The sequence below is a fragment of the Ailuropoda melanoleuca genome, chromosome 12, assembly GCF_002007445.2.
Source record: "Ailuropoda melanoleuca isolate Jingjing chromosome 12, ASM200744v2, whole genome shotgun sequence".
NCBI lineage: Eukaryota > Metazoa > Chordata > Mammalia > Carnivora > Ursidae > Ailuropoda > Ailuropoda melanoleuca.
This window is the reverse complement of record NC_048229.1, coordinates 16531417-16547749: the sequence shown is the minus strand read 5'-3', so window position 1 is coordinate 16547749 and position 16333 is coordinate 16531417. Positions and strand designations below refer to the sequence as shown.

The 16333-nt window shown below is 56.7% G+C and overlaps 1 protein-coding gene across 4 annotated transcripts in view; it reads left to right on the top strand.

Annotated features, from left to right (window-relative positions):
• The window catches only part of CMKLR1 (chemerin chemokine-like receptor 1), a 53352-nt gene extending 41311 nt beyond the window's left edge, over window positions 1-12041 (top strand). For all 4 annotated transcript variants that reach the window (XM_002929882.4, XM_011237995.3, XM_034672862.1 and 1 more), the window contains 2 exons: window positions 9986-10061; window positions 10591-12041. In XM_002929882.4, coding sequence (XP_002929928.1) covers window positions 10594-11688 — 1095 coding nt within the window. In that variant the 5' untranslated portion in view covers window positions 9986-10061; window positions 10591-10593 and the 3' untranslated portion in view covers window positions 11689-12041. The remainder of the gene's footprint in view (window positions 1-9985; window positions 10062-10590) is intronic.
• The last annotated feature ends 4292 nt before the right edge of the window (window positions 12042-16333 follow it).

Here is a 16333-nt window from a genome sequence, read left to right as displayed (position 1 = left end):
CTTCCATCCAGGTTGTGTAGCTGTGGCTGACTCAGGAGATGCTGCAGGGAGGGAGCCCGACCTCCCTCTCTTCCTGCCCTCTTCCCCCAGCTGGGTCTCTCATTGATCAAACTCAACTAGAGGTCAGAGGGCAAAGAGCCTTGTGATGTCAAGGGGGACCAACCCTGGGACACAGAGCAGGGGAAAGACAGAGCATGCTGGGGAGAAAGGAGTGGCATTCCAATGGGGGAGGGTACCGGGAAGCAGAGTGGATATTTTAGGGGTCTCTTGCTTCTGTGCCCCCATCACTGTCAGAAGTTTCCTGGGGCCTCTGGTCTTTGAGCAAGGGGGTAGTCCAGGTCCAGGGCTGTAAGCTCCACACTTTGGCCTGCTCCTACAGGGTCCTGAGCTCAAACACGGCCCCATCCAAAGCAAAAGAAAATGGGACAGGCTGTCAGGCAGCCAGCACTTTCTAGCTTCACTGCAGTGACTCAGCGTGAGCTCCTAAGTGTGGGCGTGGGACCAGGGAGGAAATTCTCTCCCGACACAGAGCTAATTCTGTCCCGGGGCTGGCGGCCAGCCTGCGGCGGGAATATCTGCGGTGCAGTGTGGTTTCGAGGTTCCCGAGTTCAGGGATTGCAGCCCCTAAGGTGTCTCTCAGAGCAATCTGTCAGGACTGGGAGGCCCTTCTCTCTGCCCCGAAGGGTGGGGAACTGGTGGTCGGTGGGGGCAGCCAGGGAACTCTGCAGCAGACAGATGTGAGAACCTACAGAGGCTGTCGGGGCCAGGGGGAGGCGAGGATGCTGCTGAGTGGGGCCTTTCGTGAAGGAGGACTGATACACGGAAGGCCTCATTACACTTCAGCTGCGGGCCGAGGCTGTGATCTTGGGCAAGTAGAAATAGCAAAGATTTGGGGTTCAGAGCATCCTTGGTTCAAATCCTAGGCCGAGGCTTAAAGGTCACGGGAGCCCAGCTTGGCCACTTCACCTCTATTTGCAGATCTCTGCAGGGGAGCTCCAGAGGGGCGTGACAGACCAGGCAGAGTTCTAGGCTCTGGGGACCCGCGACACACAGGACAGACTGAGCCCCTCTTCTTCTCTGTGGCTTAGGGAGGGTCATTTGCTTGGTCTGGATCCCAGTTTCTCCAGCCACGAAACGGGATGCCCTTTGAGGGAGAGGCATCCCCCTTCCCGAGGTTGGAGGGAGCTGGAGGAGTGACATCTGGGGCTGCCCCTCTGGACCGTCAGGGTGGGCCACAGGGGAGGTGGCAGAGGAGGACGGCAGCCAGGCCAGACACGAAGGGAAGCATTTCCAGTTTCCCTAATGGGCTCCCACACCCACAGGCCCTGATAAGCCCCTGCACTGGGCCCGTGGCCAGGAGGTTAGTGGCAGGCCGGCTGTGGCTGAGGAGGCAGAGGGTTGGGAGAGCGAAGGGCTGCTGGCGGCGTGGGCCGGGTCGGCCCAGAGGTGAGTGAGGGCAGGTGAGGGGTGGCTGAGCCTGTCAGGGGAGGATGGGGCAGGGGGCGGGGCACAGCAGGGAGACAGAAGACAGGGAGACTACACGGAGGGGAAGAGACCAGGAGAGAGAGACACAGAGACACACACACATACGGAGAAAGAGAGAGAGGCTGAAAGACAAGCAAGCCAGGAGAGACCCCGACAGACAGGCACAGAAAGGGAGCTGAGTCCTTTGCAGGTTAGGGCGCCCGTTTAGCAGAGGGGCACAAGCAGAGACCCAGAGGGGAAGCACAAGCCACACGTCTGCTGCCCAGCTGCTCTCAGCCCTGCACCCATGGGGACACAGGCCAGCAGGCAGCAGCTGGAGGAGGTGGGGCCTTGGACTCAGACGGACCAGATCCAAATCCCTGCACTGCCGCTCCCCAGATGTGTGACTTCAGGCAAGCCACCCCACCCCACCCCTCTGGCCTCAGCCGTCCCCTCCAGAAAGCAGGCTTGGTGATAGCCACCCCTGCGGTGTTAGGGGGCGATGCGGGTGGGGAAGGGCCCAGGTGGTGCATCCAGCCTCCAAGCGCGGGCCGGGGGGGCAGCAGGCTCCACACATGCTTGTAGGATGGATGCATAATGCGCCCCCATCTCCAAAAGACTTGTCCCGCAGCGCCTGGGATCATGACACATTCCCGTGTGGGCCATTCACTAGAGCCAGGGGGGCCCAGCAGAGAAACCGCAGGGAACCTGGAACCTTGTCTTGCCCCGTCTGTAAAATGCACACCACGAACCCTGCCAGATTGACCTCGTGGGGGCTCTAGGGAGGTTCCACTGGAGCAAAGACCAGAGAATTCCAGAATGTTCTGGGAAGCGAGGTGGTGGACAAGGAAAGAGAGTGGGTTCGGCATTTCGGCGCGCTGAGTTTGAAGCCCAACGTGACACCTGCCTGCCTAGAGCTTCCTCCTCCACCCACAATGCCTCATTTGACCTACCTTGCTTACCTGAGCTGTCTGTGTGACCTTGGGCACATCACTCACCCTCTCTGGGCCTCGGTTTCCTCTTCATAATAGTGCCTAGAACAGTGTCTAGAATGTAGTGAGAACTGTATACGTGTTCATTGAATAAAAATGAAGCCAATAACATCCTGAGTGTTTTGCTCTCTGTGGCAGGAGGAACCAGATGTGAACTTGAGCCCCCATCCGTCCTGGGCAGGGGCTGGGCTCGCCAAGGAGGTACAAAGCCTTGGGTGCCACGGAGCCAGCTTAAACTGGGCCAGGGCTTCCAGTAGCTCATCGAAGTTCATTCCCAGTCTGAGAGGAGACTTCAGGGTGGGGCACCGAAGGGCCCTGGTCAGGGCCAAGGCTGCTTGCTTGGCCCTCTGCGGCCGGCCGTGGCTTCTCCGGGGATTCAGGGATACAGGCGTGGGTTGGGCACTGCTCGAGCATGAACGCCAGCCAAGGATTTGGGGTGTCTGTTTGTTTGCTCTGGGTTTTTCTGGGCCTCAGGAGACGAGAGAGGGCTGACACAATGACACCCCTGCATCCATCCTTATTCACATCACCGGCCTCCAGAAGCCTCCACACTTGACCTCTGTTTCTTCACAGTGCTATTTCCTCTCAGCCTCGTTTTCTGTCCTCCCTGCCACCGCTGCTCCCACGGGGCCGTTGTAATCCGTTCAGTGTATATCTTGTTATTTGATGGCGTTCTTGCAAAATGTTTGTTACTGTTTTGTGTGCATTGCTGCTTTTGCGTGTGTGTTTTCAATGCACTTAAGTGCTATTATGGTTAGGTGGTTTTAAGATGCTCCGACCGCCACTGCTGTGTATACACTGGATAATCTGTTCCTTCTACCAGCTGCATAGCATTCACTGGTCCCCTCTCCCACGGTGGACATTCAGGGGCCTACAGCTTCTAGCCATCAGTGGATGCCTCTGTGTGCTGCCCTCCCCAGCCCCCTGAAACCTTGACTGAAGTTTTCTTGCACACAGTCTCCCTGTGGTCTCTTGCCCCTGACAGCCAGCACCTTCGCTCTTTGTTGGAGGATTGACCTCAGGGGCTGGGAGTGCCTGGGAATGCACATGGGCAGGGCGGAGGGATACAAATACTCAGCCTCTTGGACCGTGACCTCCATTGTTCCCTGAGTACAAGCAAGAGCCAAGGAAGGGCACCTTCTGCACCCTTGCCCAGCCTCCTCCCCTTCCTGATCCTATTTCCCCACTCCCTTGCCGATTTTTCCTGGAACATTTCCTTGATAAATCACTTTCACACGGATCCTCGCTTGAGGTTTGCTTCTGGAGAGCTGAAGCTAAGGCAGGCCCGCGGCAAACACAGCCCCTGAGCATCCTGGTGCTTGGTGTCTCCCGGGGCTGGAAGGTGCGCAGGGGTTCATGGGGTACCCGTGGTGTGGCATGAGAGCCTGCACCCCCACCCTGCCAGCCTGAGGATAGCCATGCCAGCTTTGTATTCGTGCCACAGTCCAGTAGGCACAGCGTGGTATCTGGCTGTGGCTCTCGTTTGCATGTCTTTGAGCATGAATTCGTCATATGCCGGTGTTTGGAGGTTTCCCTCCGGTAAATTACCTGTTCATATCTTTTGACTATTGTTCTGTTGGGATTGTTCTCTTTTTGGATTTGAAGGAAGGGGTTTCTTGTATGTTGTAGATGGCAATCCCTTGATGGGTTTGGAGATTATAAATATCTTGGAGGCAGGCAGCCCTGGAGACAGGGGGTCTGTGTGTGTGTGTGACCCATTGTAAGGATGGGGCTTGGGCCCCAGCATGGGTGAGGCCATGGGGCAGAGAGCTGGGGATAAACCCCCCCACGCTTAGAGTGAGCCATCTGGAGGAACCACAGATAGCAATCCTAGGTTATAACAATAATGACAACGCGTGGGTGTTACAGATTGAATTGTATCCGCCCCCCCCCCCGCCAAATTCATATGTTGACGTCCTAACCTCCAGTGCCTCAGAATGTGACTGTGTTTGGAGACAGGGCCTCTAAAGAGGTGGTTAGGGTAAAATGAGGTCATTAGGGTGGGCCCCAATCCCTCCTGACGGGGCTCCTTATAAGAGATAGGACGCAGACCCACACAGAGCAAAGACCACATAGGACGCAGGGAGGAGGTGGCTGTGCATGAGCCCGGGAGAGGGACCCTCGGAGAAGCCAGTCCTGCCAGCACCTTGATCCTGGACTAGAACCCCCAGAGCTGTAAGGAAATCAGCGTCTGTTGTTTGAACGGTCCAGCCTGTGGTCCTTCATTATACAGCCCGAGCTGATTGCTACAGTAGGCAGGACGCTCCACGTTTCCAAAGCCTTGGGGGAGAAGGACACCTCCCCCCTTGCAGGACTGTTGCCCGTGACAACATTTCTAATGGGCTTGGCACATGCCACGCAGAAGTGTCCAGTAAATGATGATGCCCGTAATTAATGCCCAACATGCCTCTTAAATGCTTGCTCTGTGCCAGGCACTGAGCTGGGGGCTGGTGAAGAATGAGCTTCTGTCATCCGGCAGGCCTTTCGGAGGTGCTGGGGGGCAGCGGGTAGGATCCAGTCAGCATCGCAGGGAGATGCCTGAGAGCTGGCCAGAGTGGATATGAAGGGACCAGTGGGGTCAGAAGCAGGTACCGATAGAAAACTCTAGAGGATGCTGATTCTGGCTGCCCCACCCCCACCCCACGAACACCAGCAACAGTGACAAAGACGACAGTGGCCTTAGGCTGTACAGCCTGTACAGTGCTTCACAGACTTTACTTTGCCTCCCTGGGCTCTGTGTCCCCATCTGTAAATGGGTATATTCATGTCCCGGCGCTAGGGAGCCATCGTAAGGGGTGGGTGAGGTGTGCATGAAGCGTGTGGCCTGCCGTCTGGCACACGGGAGGGGCTCTGTTAGTTATCAGTGGTGAGCTTTCATGCCCCAGGGAGTGCCCAAGCGCCCCCAAGCACACCCCACCTACTCAAGCCTTGCAGCAGCCAGGGGATTGGTCCTCGGATCTGCCCCGCTGCACTGGGATCACAGCAGAGCCCCTGGGAGGGCTCGGCTCCCGTCCAGGCTGCTGTAGCAGAATACCGGAGACCATGGCGCTGAAGCGGCCAACCTCCATTCTCACAGTTCTGGAGGCTGGGAGGTCCGAGATCCGCTCCCAAACAAGTTGCTTCTCCTCTCTGGCCTCCGTTTCAGGACCTACAGAATGGGAATGATAAGCACACTTGCCCTGCCTGCTTCTCAGGGCTCCTGGGGGCTTGAGCTGAGGCCATAAAGAAAAAGAAAGCCATCCTTTCCTTCGTACACTTCCCATAGGTCTCGAGGAGGGGATGCCAGGGAGGAGGGGGCACGGAGGGAGGGCACTGTCCCGGGAGCCTCAGAGCAGCCCAGCTCAAGGCTCTGTTCCAAATGGGTGTACGTTCAGCGTCACAGGCTGAATCTGGGAGCGAGCCAGGGCAGCTCATTTGCTCCCTGAGCTCTCTGGGGAGCTGAGGGTGGAAAGGGGACAGGCTGGCTGCAGGCTCACCTGCCTGCCTGGGCTGTGATGAGATATGGGCCCTGGACCTCCACCAGATGCCCTGAGAACTGGGGAAGGTGGATTCCTTGAGGGACTAGGAAGAGGGAAGCAATGAGTAGGTGCCAGAGAGGTAGGTGCCAGGCGAAGCTGGGCACCCTATGGCATGAGGAGGGGTGGGAACAGACGTGGAAAGAGGTACTCCACCTTCTGGAAAGCAAAGTGGCTAAAAGCAGGGCTCCCCGTCTGATCATCCTGGGTGTGAACCGGCCACTAGCTGACTGGGTGACAACAGCCTCGCTTCCTCGCCTTTACATGGGGGCTGACAGCAGCACCACTCCCAGGGCTTCCTGGGGATGCGTGAGGTAACGTAATCAAAGTATCTATATAGTGTTTGGGCTATTGTGTGCACCGAATCAATTATTATTTATCACCAGGAACTAAAACCAATAGAAAGTATGACTAGATGTAGACATTAGAAGCAGCCAAAACCAATGTGGAAGGCTGAGAAGCAGCAGGGTTAATGCAGTTGCTGCCTTTGACCTGCAAATGTGACTCTGAGCTTCCTTGGGGCCACATCAAAAAGGGAAATGTGATCAGTTGTAGAACTTGAGTTATTAAGAATGAGGAAACAGCCCAGTTCCTCAGGGGAAGCAGTGTTGTTCTTTACTCTGAATTCTCCTGGGCATTTCTCACTGAGCAGGGAGCTTCCTAAAGGGCACCCGAGAGAGGGAGCAGGTGGGCTGTGGGTCACAGACTGGGATACACGTGGCATCGCAGGTGTGATTTTTCACGTGGAGCCACTTCTAGGTGCCTCGAAGGAAAGGCGAAGGGAAACCTGGCAAGGTGGCTCAGGAAAGGCAGCTTGGTAGGAGGGTCAAGAATGTGACAAAGGTCTGAGCTCTCTAGATTCAAAGCTAAGGCTTAAAGAGCTCCAAGGGGTGAGTAGCGGGACTGGGGACCACTAATCCCTCAGGGAAGCAGGGGGAGCCCAAGACACTGCTCACTTGGGGTCCTTGGAGGTCTGACTTCCCAGCTTTGTGGCCTCAGGCAAGTTGCTTCACCTCTCTGAACCTGTGTTTTGCACCTGCAGATAAGAGTTACCCCTTCAGGGCTGTGGGGAGCATTGCATGGAGCCTGGTGGAGCGGTGTTGGGCATGTGCCGAGCACTCAAATAAACGTTGGCTACGTGTGTGCACATATGATGGGTCTGTTGTTACACATTCTTCAGGAGTTTTCTGATTGTTGGCTTAAGGAACACAAATAGCTAGAACTTTATAGCTCTTTATAATTTACAGTCGGCCAAGGGTTCATTGTCGCTTCACCTGACCTTCCCAACAACAGGGGGGAGGCATTCTTACCCCTATTTGAGAGACAAAGAGATTAGAGCTTAGAGAAGCAAAATCCTTGCCTGTGTTGCCCTTGATCCGCCCTTGAACCCAGAAGTGGGGAGATGAGCGGGCAGAACACGCTGGTCCTGCAGCCTTCTCGGCCCCTCCTCCCTTCCCAGACAAAGTTCATTTTAGGAGGGCCTTAAGAGTAGAATCCCGGGCCACAGCCATGACTGGAACAGCACAGTGCTTGCCCTGTTGCAAGAACTGTACCCGTGACATTCAAGCCTCGCGGCGTCCTATGAGTTAGAAACCGTCCTATGAGTTAGAAACCGTGAGGATCACGCCCAGTTTACAGATAAGACAACTGAGGTGCGGAGAAGCCAGCTGACTTGCCCATGGTCATAGGAGGTTCACACAGACCCGGGATTTGGGAGCTCGCAGCCTGGCTGGGCCCCGGAGTCTGTGTCCTTGACCCCTCTGCTGTACTCCCTGGGCCGGCACAGAAATGGGCTCAGGGCCGGAGGCATGTGTGTCGGGACAGGCAGAGGGCAGGCGTGTGACGAAACCCTCTCCCGGGAGGGCCGAGGGGCTCAGGGGGAGGGCGCAAGCCAGCTGGGGACACTGACTCACTGGATTCCTAGGCGGCTGAGGGGTGGACGGACAGACATGCCCAGAGGATGTCAGCACCACCCTGTGCCACCTCAGCCTGCCCACCCCACAGATGAGAACACGTGGCCTCTGACCCCGAGCTGCTCCCGCCAGCCGGAGGGCCAGACTTGACGTTATCTGTGTCCAGGGCATCTCTGCAGACGCTGTGCGAAGCGCTGGATCCCCACTCCTCTTCACCCACCTCTTGGGGCTCAGACGTGGCCCCTCCCAGCCAATGAGGGAGGCGTGCTGGGGGCGGGGGGACAGCCTGGCGTGCCCCTTCAGCCTCTGGGCTCATAGCTGTCCTCTAAAACTCCGCGCAGATCCCGCCTGCCCTGAGAAGCGTAGGACTGATGCCCAGGCTGGGGGACGCCCCCCCTCCAGGCTTCTCCGGGCTTCCTGGCCTTGCTCTGGCCCCAGCGCACGTCTGTCCTGTGCCTTGTGACTGGCTGGGAGCTCCTGGGGGAAGGGACCCTAGGGAAGCCATTTCCTTGTCCCTGGGGCCTGCACAGCACAGCATAGGGAATGAGGACACGGTCATTTCATCCTCAATGATACGCTTGGTGACTGTCATCAGCCCGTGATTTCGGGGGTGGCATGTAGTGACGGTGAGAGCCCTCATTCTGCAGACCTGGTCATGAACACCAGTCATGTTTCCCCCAGTTACGGGAGTGGGGTGCACTGTTCCCATCTTCTCTCTGCATTCCAGGGCCACAGGAAGCCCTGGGGGGGTCCCCTCACTGGGCACCTCTGGAATGTCCACAGCCTGCAGAGTAGGGCAATACCCAAGTGGGGTGACACTTGAATTCTGAGTCTCTTGAGCCCACAATGCTCCAGGGGATCGTCCAAGTGGCTTTTATTTAATAAAAGTGAAAGATGACTTTTCTGCCATAAAATACAACCTCAAACCCATTAAGGACCAGCAACGCATTTCCACGGTGGAAGGTTGGTGTTATTTATAGTGAAGCATCGATTGGCAGTCTTGTGAGCTGAACATCTGGTTTGGAGCCCATGGATCAGGGTGGGAAGAGCTTGGGTGGTGGAAGGTGCATGGGCTTCAGGCTGTCAGAGCCCCGAGTTCAAATCCCAGCTGGGAATTCAGCGGTCCACCCCTGCCCCCCAGGCCCTAATGGAATCACTAATATTTTTTGAGGGTTATTGTGTGCCAGCATCGAACCGATGGGCCATATTCCTGGTGCCTGCGATTTTTACATCCATTCTGTGAAGGAGTGAGTATCCCCATTTTACTGATGAGGAAACAAAGGTTCAGAGAGGAGTCATGTATCCAAAGCCACAGAGCTGGCAGGTGGTCGAGGCTAGGTTTGAACCATGCCCGCGGGCCCGCCTCCAAGACCTCCCAAGCCTGCCAGCTCCCCAGAATCTCAGTGTTTCTTCCTTAGATTGGGAAAGTCCCCAACAAGGCTGTCCTGGGAACTGGCCCAAGTGCCACTTAAGTTGCCTGGCACATGGTAGGTGCTCAGTGAATGTACTTGTGTCCGTCTCCTCCCCAGACTGTTGCGACAGCGGGTCTGTGTGTGCTCCGCGGCCCCCACGTGGCCCAGGGACGCTCAGGGAGAAGGACGCTTCCCTCTCTGGGCCTCGGTTCCCCAGATCCAAAACAGGAGTCGCCACACCGGCCTCAAAGAGGCCCTGGGAAGACAGAATGAGGGAATCCTAGTCCTTGGCACATCGTGGTTGTTCAGGGCCGTTCCTCTTCTGTCTTCCGGTAACTAGAATGGTGTTTTCTGGAGCTATCCTGGAAGCAGACATGCTTCGAGCCATCCATGCACTCTACCCCGTGCCTTCCCCTGCACCCGCCCCTGACTCAGGCCCTCCTCTGTGGATGTGCTTGTGGGCGGCGGGGGTAGGGGTTGGGATGAAGGGACTGGCAGTTCATCTGGGTTCGAGGGGCTCCGCCAGTCTCCGGCCTCCGCCCTTGGGCATCACTTAGCCTCTCTGAGTCTCTGCTCCCCCTCTGTAAACTGCGAGTGATGACGACAGATCCTGTCTCTGTCTGGGAGTCCACCCAGCCCTTTGACTCTAGACCTGGATCCAACCGCTTCCTCTTCATCCTCTCCTGCAGGTGTTTCTAGCTGTGCCCAGGGGCTGGCTGGCCAAGGACCCCCATCGGAGAGCCTCGGACACCTTAACAGCGAACGGTGAGGGGGCTTTTGTGCTCTGAACAAATGTCTCCAAAGGGTACTGGTGGGGGACCCATGACGAGGTGGGAGCACTCGGAGAATGCCAGCACGGCTGTCTCCTGGGTTTGGGAAGCAAGGCCGGAGCCAAGCGTCCAGCACTACGCACCCCTCCTTCATTGCACCGAGCGCCATTGCGATGCTCGACCATAAGCTGAGGAATCTGACGAATGTTCATCGCCCTCACTAGACTGTAAGGGGAAGGGGAGGATCCCAGAGAGGCAGAGGACGGACCCTGAAGCTGGGGTGTGGCTCCCGGCTCCGCCCCTTCTCCGCTGTCTAACCTTGGGCAAGTGACTTAGGCTCTCTCCATCTCAGCTTCCCCGTCTGTAAAATGGGGTTTGTAGTTAAGTAAGTACTTAAGCCATCAAGATACCAAACTGGCCAGGCTCAGAGTCAGGCAGAGTCCCGCCGGTCTCACTGGTGTTGGCCAAGCTCCTAGAGCCAGTCTCCACCGCGCTTCCCTGCTGACCCCTGTCTCCCCTCGCAGAGAATGGGGGACGAGGATTACAACGCCTCCGTCGCCTACGATGACTACCCGGATGATTTCGACCCCATCGTGGTTTTGGAGGGGTCTTCTCCGCTGGAGGGCAAGGTGGTCAGGGTCTTCCTGGTGGTGGTGTACAGCTTCGTCTGCCTCCTCGGGATCCTGGGCAACGGGCTGGTGATCGTCATCACCACCTTCAAGATGAAGAGGACGGTGAACACCGTCTGGTTCCTCAACCTGGCCGTGGCGGACTTCCTGTTCAACGTCTTCCTCCCGATCCACATCGCCTACGTCGCCATGGACTACCACTGGGTGTTCGGGACGGCCATGTGCAAGATCAGCAGCTTCCTGCTCGTCCACAACATGTACACCAGCGTCTTCCTGCTGACCGTCATCAGCTGCGACCGCTGCGTCTCCGTGCTCCTCCCCGTCTGGTCGCAGAACCACCGCAGCGTGCGGCTGGCCTACACGGCCTGCGTGGTTATCTGGGTGCTGGCTTTCTTCCTGAGCTCTCCGTCCCTGGTCTTCCGGGACACGGCGCGCGCGCACGGGAAGGTCTCCTGCTTTAACAACTTCAGCCTGTCAGCGGCCGCCCCCGCCCCGTGGCCTGCTCACTCCCGCCTGGACCCCGTGGGCTTCGGCCGGCACGTGGTGGTCACCGTCACCCGCTTCCTCTGCGGCTTCCTGGTCCCCGTGCTCGTCATCACGGCCTGCTACTTTACCGTCGTCTGCAAGCTGCGGCGCAGCCGCCTGGCCAAGACCAAGAAGCCCTTCAAGATCATCGTGACCATCATCACCACCTTCTTCCTGTGCTGGTGCCCCTACCACACGCTCTACCTGCTGGAGCTCCACCACGCCGCCGTGCCCGGCTCCGTCTTCAGCCTGGGTCTGCCCCTGGCCACCGCCGTTGCCATCACCAACAGCTGCATGAACCCCATTCTGTACGTCTTCATGGGCCAGGACTTCAAGAAGTTCAAGGTGGCCCTCTTCTCCCGCCTGGTCAACGCTCTGAGCGAGGACACGGGCCACTCCTCCTACCCCAGCCACAGGAGCTTTACCAAGATGTCGTCGATGAACGAGAGGGAGACCAGCATGCTTTGAGGCTCGTCCGGGAACCCGGATGGACAGACACCCCGGCCTTGGAGGCCCCGAGCTCTGCCCTCTCGAGACCATGGCAGAAACCTCTTCGGGACCCACCGACGCCCGCTGTAGTCTGCAGGGGGCTGACCCGTGCTTTGAGCTGGGAGTCCAGGGCTTGGAACTCCTTTCCTCGAGTGGCCTGTGGACAGGGCGTGCCATGTCCTCTGAACCTTGGACTCTCTGTGAGTCCCCCCTCCCCAACGGTAACTCACCCAGTGACGTGCAGCTAGGCGGAAGCAGAGTCCAGATGTGATCCCAGCTCTGTCTGGCTCTAGAATGTCTGTTTTTTTAATGGCGAATGTATCTCTTGAGAATATTCTAGACTCTCATGATAGCCTACATTTATTCAGCGCCCCCTATGCTAAACACTTTCTGTGTGTTATCTCATTTATTCCCCCCGGCAGCCCTGAGTGAGGTACAGTTATTACTTCCCTTTCACATATGAGGTATAGCTGAAGCCCAGAGAGGTTATGTAACTTGCCTGAGGCCGTCCAGGGGGCCTCTGCCAGAACCTGGATTTGAAACTAGTTCTGTCTGGCTCAAAGAAGGCTGCAGAATCAGGGTTTTGCGAGAGGCTCGGGGTTTTGACCATAAATACTGATTCCTCGGCAGATTAATATAAACCTCTTAAGAGCCTATAAGCCAGCCTTGCAAATAGTTTTCCAAAATGACCCAGCATGGCAAAGAAAGTACACTTGGCCTCCAGTTCCCTGACACCCGTCCACACGTGCCCACTATGGTTCCCAACTGCTACACCCCCGAGACCTCCAGGGAAGGCGGTGGGGGGCAGAGAGAGGCGGGGCCGGAGGCAGTCACTGGTGGGCCCTCGGCCCTCTGGCCTCCGAGTGTCCACATTGTCCTGTCTTCCAAGTGCTGCTGTTGTGAGGCCAGTTCCCTGACAAGATGCAGTGAACAGATGTCATGTCTACACAGCGCTGGGCAAGTTCCCGAGGCCATGGGCCATTTGGAAATCACACCTCATTAAGAGACAGACTGTTCCTTCCCTCCTTGGGTCATCGTGCTTATAACTGACCCCAAGTCAGGGCGTCCCGTGGCTTCAAGAAATCTAAACTCGGACTAAACCCTAGACTCCCAGCTCAAATCTAGACTGAGAGCAAAAGAGGGAGCTTGAAATACTGCCGGGTGCCCTTGTCACCTCCCACCCCAGCGGTACAGGGGAAGCAGCAAAGGCCTGAGACGGTGCGGGATGTCAGGCCCCAGAGACAGTCCTCAGCCACTCAGGCACTCGGACCCCCAGGTGCTGCTTGCTCGGGCTGGGTCCCTCGCTCTTCCTGGGCTGCGTGCCGGCCAGGCCGGGCCGGGGAGCCAGGAAATCATTTTGTCGTTGGAAAAGCTGATGAACAGGAGTAAAATTCAAACCAGCTGTTTCCTCCTTAGGGTCAGGCCGCCTTCTGGCTGCCCCAGCAGGAGGTTCTCATTAAATACCGCAATGCAACCGTGACATCCTCCTGCATCTTGTCCCTGCAGCTTCTTCAGAGGATCTCCCAGCTCACACATACAAAGGTCCTGTGGTTCGCAGAGTATGCGCCTGCATTACTCCACAGGCAGCCAGTGTGCTTTGTGCCTGAGAGCTCCCTGCTTCGGGGCCAGGACCCGGCCGATGGGGCGTCAGTGCTGCTTCGTGGGTGGGGTGGGTGGGCCGAGGGCGGTCAGGGACAAGAAGTGAAGGTAGGGTTTGAGAGGGAGCGGGGAGGGAAGCACAGAGACATGCAGAATAGAGATAAAGCAAAGGGCTCTGGCATTTATTAAGCGAGTCCTGTGTGTCAGGCTCACGATCTCATTAGACCCTCCAAATGAGAAGAGGACCATGGGAGCCGCACGGGTGATGCCGAAAGGGAGGTTCGGATTGCAGACCCCACCTGTTCAGGGTCACACAGCTCCTAAATGGTGCAGCTGGGCTTTGAACCTGGTCGGCGGCCTGCGCTCCCAGTGTCTTCAGCCTAGGGGAGGAAGGAGAGAGAGAGAGAGAGGGGAAAGGGGGAGAAGGGAGCAAGGGGACAAGGGGGAGGGGTTCAGGAGGGGACAGTGACTGGGATGTGGCGCTGGCTGGGGAATAAGGAAGGATTGGCTTAAGCCTGCTCCCAGAGTCAGCTCTGGAGGGTTTAGGGGCCATGCTGGGCTGGAGAGGATAGAACCTAACAGTGAGAGGCATGAGGTCTGTTCCCATTTTACAGATGAGGGAGCTGAGAGCCTCCCTTTGCGGCAAAAGGAGCTGGTGTTTGCCTTGACAGAAGTGATCCAGGATTCCTCGGCCCTTCCCTCTCCTGTTCCTCCATAGCACGCAGTGCTCTGCTGGAGCTGGGGTGCCCTGGGCCTGTGCTTGCCAAACCCTGGATTCAGAAAATTGCTGCTGGGGGTGGTCTACAGGACCAGGAGGAACCAGGCAGCCACCTGTCCAACCATGAAATAATTTGGGATGGGGGCTTGCTTGCTTTCTCCCTTTAAGGACAAAGTTGCTTTTGAATTAAGAGACTGAGGTGAGAGTGAGGCTCCGTGCTGGACGTCCCTGCCCCCCAAAACCCCCTTGCCTTCCTCCTTCACCTCACAGAGCAGCAGTCGAGGCTCAGAGAAGTGCAGCGCGCTGCCCAAAGTCACACAGCAGTGTTGTGAGGCAGTGGCAGGAGGAAGCCCAAAATTCCCTACCATTCCCTGAATTTAAAGAATCCACATTTTGAAAAGCATTCCCTCCACGTATTTCAATTTCTTAGCAACCAAGGACAGTAGATTGTTAGTAACTGACTCAAGATAGCCCCCACCCACCCATCGCCATGTCCGTCCACCCCAACACCCATCTACCCACCGGCCCATGCACCCATCCATCCATCCGCCCGTCCATTTACATAACCATTTCTATGTCCACGCATTCATCCATTCCATAAACATCTGTTTAATCCCTTCTCTTTGCCAGGTCTGTGGTAGGCACCGGGAATACGAGGGTGACCAGGGCATACACAGTCTCTGTCCTTAACAGCTCGTTCATTGGTTAGTGGGAGAGACAGCCAGTAATTTTTAAAAATTTTTAAAAATTACCCTCAATGGAAAACAACCCCGCTAAGCGCTACACACCTATTACAGAGAGATCTGACCCTGTCCAAAGACCAGGGAAACCGCCTCGGGAAAGAGACGCTGGAGTTTTGACATCGGGTGGGTAGATGCTGATTCAGTGCTGGAAGGGGTGGGTGAGGGAGAAGGTGCTCCAGGTGGCGGGAACAGCGGGGGAGGGGAGAGTGATGGGAGGGACTGACAAGGATGGGGCTGCAGCAGAGGGAGCAGACAGGATGGAGAGGAGGGCAGGGGAGGCCATGGGCAGGGTAGGACACGCTCAGATCAGCATCTTGCCGTGATGCCCGATGCCCGGGCTGCTCTGGGCAGGACAGGATGGGGAAGGGCAGAAGGGGACGCCAGGAGGCTGCTGCAGCCTCCAGATGAGTGCGATGGGAGCAGAGGTAGAGCTCGAGAGAGGTGGACTACTCCAGAGATACTTAAAAGCTCCCCAAGCTTTCTCAGGGGAGCGGTTAGCGGGAAGCCAACCCAGGGCCCATTTCAGCTGCACAGAGGCCTCGGGGGCGTTGCTTTATTGATGGAAATTAATTGTAAATAATATTTAAATTTACCTCCCAATGCACAATTACATTTCTCAGGGGAGCCCTCTGAGCACATAATAAAGCCCTATAAATAATACATATATTAACCTGAGAGGAACGGAGGCACATTAATGCAGCACTTGCAGGTGGCGGCTGGGGGGAATTTATGCAGACGACGCTAAGTGCTTGGACTAGGGTTTAACTTTGGAGGTCACCCGAGCTCTGTCCCGGGGAGCTTCCGGAAGTCTCTGCCCCCCTGGGGGGGCAGCCCACTATTGCACTAGAGGCCTGGTCAACAGGCAGGTGGGGGCAAGGAGACAGGTAGTCAAGGGAGGAGGAAGCACAGGTGTATCAGACGCTTACCTTGGGCCCAAAGCTTCCAGAAAGCACTACCCATAATAATAACAGTAGGTCATATTAATTGAGCATGCCCAGGGTTTGGGTATCCTCCAAATGCTTTGGTTTCATGATCTCGTTGAATCCCTACGGCAACCTTTGCGGTAGCAGCCATTCCTATCCCCACTTCCCAACAAGGAAATGAAGGTTCGGAGAGGTGTGGTGTCTTGCCCAGCATCACACAGCTAATGAGGAACAGAGCTAGGATTCCAACCCAAGTGTGTTTGACTAGAAAGCAACTTGCAAACACAAACTGTCTTCTAAGGAGACTCCTCTCTGGAGAGAGGAAGGCAAGCATGCGCTCTCTGTCCAGTGTCAGATTTTAAGGAGGTGGGAGTGGGGGGGGAGGGGGGATCTGACAGATTGCTTTTTCCTCTCGGAGGAAGGAAATGGTGTCTGGATGGGCTTGTCATTTCCTCCCTAGGAATCTCAAAAACCACATCCCTTCCCACCCACCCCCGCCCCCATTTACAGACGGTGAAACTGAGGCTCTTTGCAGATCAGAGTGGGACCTCCCACCTCCCTGACTGCTGGGACATGAGATGGGTGGGAAAATGCCCACGTGAGCCACTTTTTAAGCACCGCTGTTGCAGAGACCTGGGCAT